At 50.6% G+C, this 4,056-nt stretch overlaps 1 protein-coding gene across 1 annotated transcript; it reads right to left on the reverse strand.

Annotated features, from left to right (window-relative positions):
- LOC125554386 (uncharacterized protein At4g15970) lies at window positions 1-1,813 on the reverse strand. The gene is made up of 2 exons (XM_048717953.2): window positions 1,335-1,813; window positions 1-968 (listed from the first exon to the last, which is right to left on the reverse strand). The coding sequence occupies exons 1-2, from the start codon at window positions 1,707-1,709 to the stop codon at window positions 87-89; spliced, it is 1,257 nt and encodes a 418-aa protein (XP_048573910.2). The 5' UTR covers window positions 1,710-1,813; the 3' UTR covers window positions 1-86.
- Window positions 1,814-4,056: the final 2,243 nt, after the last annotated feature.

Genomic DNA, 4,056 nt, shown 5'->3' on the forward strand with positions numbered 1-4,056 from the left:
TTAATAAAAAGGAATGTATTTCCGAAAATACTCGATCGTCTATCTCCTCACGCCGATATGGAGTGAAGTAAACTAATATTGATGGATCAAGCTTGTTTTTCTGCACGGATGCAGGCACCGGGCACGGTCCACTTGGCCCGATGCTTCTCCCAATGCGGCAACCTGGTGTAGTTCTTCCAGTCATCAAGAACACCCTTCAAATCTCTAATTTTGTTATCAATCCCCACACAGCAGTTCGCATGCATGGTAACGATCTTCCCCAGATCCTTACCATACCTACAGAACCCGCCCACATAGACCGGGTCCAGGTACTGCACCCGGAGCCCCAGCTTCTTCACCATCCGCTTCTTCATCATGTTGAACACCGGCTGCTCGTTGGCGCCCGGGTACTTGCCCCTGGCCCCGTGCCACAGCTTGGTCATGGCGATGGTCCGCGCGTTGGGCTTCACGTGGAAGAACCCCGTGTTGGGGAAGTTGTCCAGGTTGTCGGGGTCGCCGAAGTAGACGTCGCTGGACACCGTCATGTCGGCGTACGCCGTCACGTGCTTGAACGGGTCGCGCAGCCACATGATGTCGACGTCGGTGAAGAGGAAGCCGTAGCCGAGCTCCAGGATGCGGCGCTGCAGCTTCAGCTTGCTCCACACCAGCTCCAGGTAGTCCTTGGAGAGGAAGAACTTAAGGGCGGCGAAGTCGATGTTGAGGCCCGGGATGGTGTAGTGGTAGCAGTGCTGGTGCACGGCCAGGCACCGCGCGTGGGCGCCGGGGTCCATGGCCACGACCAGCACGTGCGGGAGCAGGCGAGCTGTGCCGTCGCCGATGCGGAAGCTCTCCAGGAACAGGTCCAGGAGGGAGCCGGGCGCCGCCCAGGCCTGGTTCACGCACGTGATGATCACCGTCCGGTCGTCCATCGCCGCCCGTGCCACCGCCGCGGCCAACCCCCGGAACTCCGGCGACTCCACCTTCGGTCCCTGCCACGGCATGCATGATCCATCAGCATTTTTAGGCACCAAATTTGGCGCTATTAATCCTACAACGAATTAACCATCAGCATTGACGGACTCGTGACAGCAGTTTGATCAACAAAGAAGATGTGTGTACTAGTTTAATTCAGTGGCCATTTGTGGCAACACGTGAGTGGTTGGTCTAGTTGGTAACTGCTACCACCCCGCAAAAAAAAAACTGCTACTGCAAGAAAGTATTGCCGTTCAGCCATAGCGCCCTGAATTTGCTCATGGGCACAAAACGGATTCCTAAAAAGTATTGCCGTTCAGCTAAGGAGTATAAAAAACTGGCTTGCTTTTCGAAGAAATTTGAAAAGTCGATGGCAAACTGACCTTTTGTCGACGGCGATGTGTGCTGGAAAGATGACTTGGAGCGGCATGAGTCGAGGTAGAATTGGGCTTTGCGATTGTTGTGGCGTTTGCCGGACGGTGAAGGTGATGATCGTCGTCTCGCCCTGGACCACCGGCGACCGGCGGCGCCTGATGAACATGAGCACGCGCTCTTGTCCCGTTGGGGCGGTGGTGCTGGTCGTCGGAGTCGGATGATGACCTCAAGCCAGAGAAGTGTCCCGGCGTCCTGGCGCGGCTGAGCCCCGCGGCCGGCGCTCGGTACTGGACGAGCATGACGACGGTGAGCGCGGCCACGGCGCCGAGGACGAAGGCCGCCCCCTGCCGCGCCGTGGCCTCTGCGACGACCACCTTCCCCATGGTTCACGTAGGAGTTCGTGATGGTGTAGCACTAGTGAAGTAGACTGATGGTGTACTCACCCCATGTATGTATGGATGATGAGTGATAGAATTAGGTAGCAGTGAGCGAGGGACTAAATGGAGCGTATGAGATGCTGTGCGGGCCCTTAAATAGGCGGCTGCGGCCATCCCGCCGGTCCCCTTGGATATGGAAACTGACGCCGACGATGAGGTCGACCAAACCAACAAACTATGCTTATATACTCTTTTTTTCTTTTCCTTTTTTTTTGCGGGGAAAACACATACTACTAACATGCACCACGGAAATACTTAAACTGTAAGAAAACTAGTGCCTGCCTTTGGAGGCCAGGCTAGCTTATCCATATGTACGTTTCGGTATAATGAAGAAGAATTTTTTTTTTTTTGCGGGGGTACATTGAAGAACAATATAATAACAGTGTGGTTATAATGTTGTATGCCTGGTATATAGCAGAATTCAGGTTGGCCTTTTGTGTGCACATACATAGTGATCATCACGTGCATCTACCGAGGCGAGAGTGAGACTAATACGACCGGATCCGTGGTGGAGTGCAGTGTAATTAGGGAGGCCAACTTTTGGTTGCTAGCGTGCGTGAAGGCGACGCATGCATGTGTAGATGTAATCGGCTATGCACGGCGCGGGATCGGGCGCCAGGGGTACCCGCTGGATCAGCTCAGCTGTGAGGTCTCTCTTCCACCCACTGTTCTATCTTGTATATCTTCCAACCATCTGCCCTGCCGTGCCCTCCGCGCTATCTATAGCTAGCTGCTCCATCAATACGCCCCACACCTCGCACATACATATACGTCTCCATCAATTCCTGATCTGTGATTAACATTCTGTGTTCAAGGAAAAAAATGTTAATCTGGAGGGCAGAAACATTTTCATATTGTATGGATATATGTACTTCCTCTGTCCCAAATTACTTGTTGCAGAAATAGATGTATCTAGAATTGAAATATATCTAGATACACCCATTTTTACGACAAGCAACTCCAGGCGAAGGGAGTAAGTAGTTACACATATGTGTGATTACGAAAATGTTAATCAAAGTATGCATGGGCTTGGAGTTGTAAATTGTTGTGCGTATGGTAAAACGTTGAGTCAGACGTGGGCACTCTTGTACAAAAGAAGCATCATCAAACCAAACCGACTGGCTTGTGACACAAGGCCCGGGCGGGCGCCCAGGTCGGCCAGACAGTGTGGCATATATGCCCAGACCAAGGGCACTATCGAGGGACGGGACCGAAAGCTAGTGTGCTGATGTTCTTCTTTCTTTGTTAATGAAGGTGACGTACATACCCTACATACATGATACATGCTCGTGCAACGCATGATGCAAAAGACCCATGTCGGCAGGCCACAAGTTGCAACAGCAATGCACCCTTCCCCCGTTTTGCTTCCGTTTTGAAACGAGACTAGACAAAGCTTTTTTTTGCCTATGTTTACAAGAAAAAGAAAAATACACCTTTCCCTTGAAAAAAGGAAAGAAGAAACGTCCTGATAAAAGCCGCACGTTCAGCTAGCTACACTGGATTAAGCAACCCATCGAGGATCAAGAACGAGCAGCGGCACGTATATATGTACGGACCTACATCAAACTAACCTTTTCTTCAGGTAATTACATCGACTTTGCATATGTATTCTTTGCCTTCTCCAACGCGATGCGTTAGACTTGTCAACTGATGTGTTGTGTAGATGGCGACGTGCGCTGTGCATTGGCCACGTCCCAGGGACGGACCATGGCTTCAGAGTTCAGTCGATCTGTAGGCAGATGGAAGCTTCTACATGTACTAACAATAGCACTTTCGATCAAATGTACTGCTTTAGTGCATCTCCAACGTGATCCCCAAATGAACACGGCAAGTGTTCGTTTTTATATTCAGACATAGTTCATGGACATGATACGGGAGAGAGTCATCCAACCATTTTCACAAATTAACCCTTATTTGTGCGGTTGGGGAGAGAGATGAGAGGAAACCATGCATGTGTGGAGAGAGAAAAGAGAGGAGGACCATGTAGTGTCTTTTTTCCGTGAAAAGTTTCCATCTATTCATCTTTAATCATGACAGTACAATCAAATCCAAATCCGTAGACCACCTAGCGACGACTATAAAAATAAAGCGAGCCGAAGGCGCATCCCATCATCGCCCCTCCCTCGCCAGAGCCATGCAAAACTTGTTGTAGTAGAAGTCGAGAAGTCGTCGTATTAAAGCCCCATAGGACCGGTGCATGAAAACAACAACCGGCGCCGATGAAGAATAGCGTAGATCGGAAGGATCCAATCTGAAGATACACGAATGTAGGCGAACAATTACCAGATCTGAG

The sequence above is a fragment of the Triticum urartu genome, chromosome 4A (assembly GCF_056163025.1).
Source record: "Triticum urartu cultivar PI428250 chromosome 4A, HENAU_Tu73, whole genome shotgun sequence".
Classification (NCBI taxonomy): domain Eukaryota; kingdom Viridiplantae; phylum Streptophyta; class Magnoliopsida; order Poales; family Poaceae; genus Triticum; species Triticum urartu.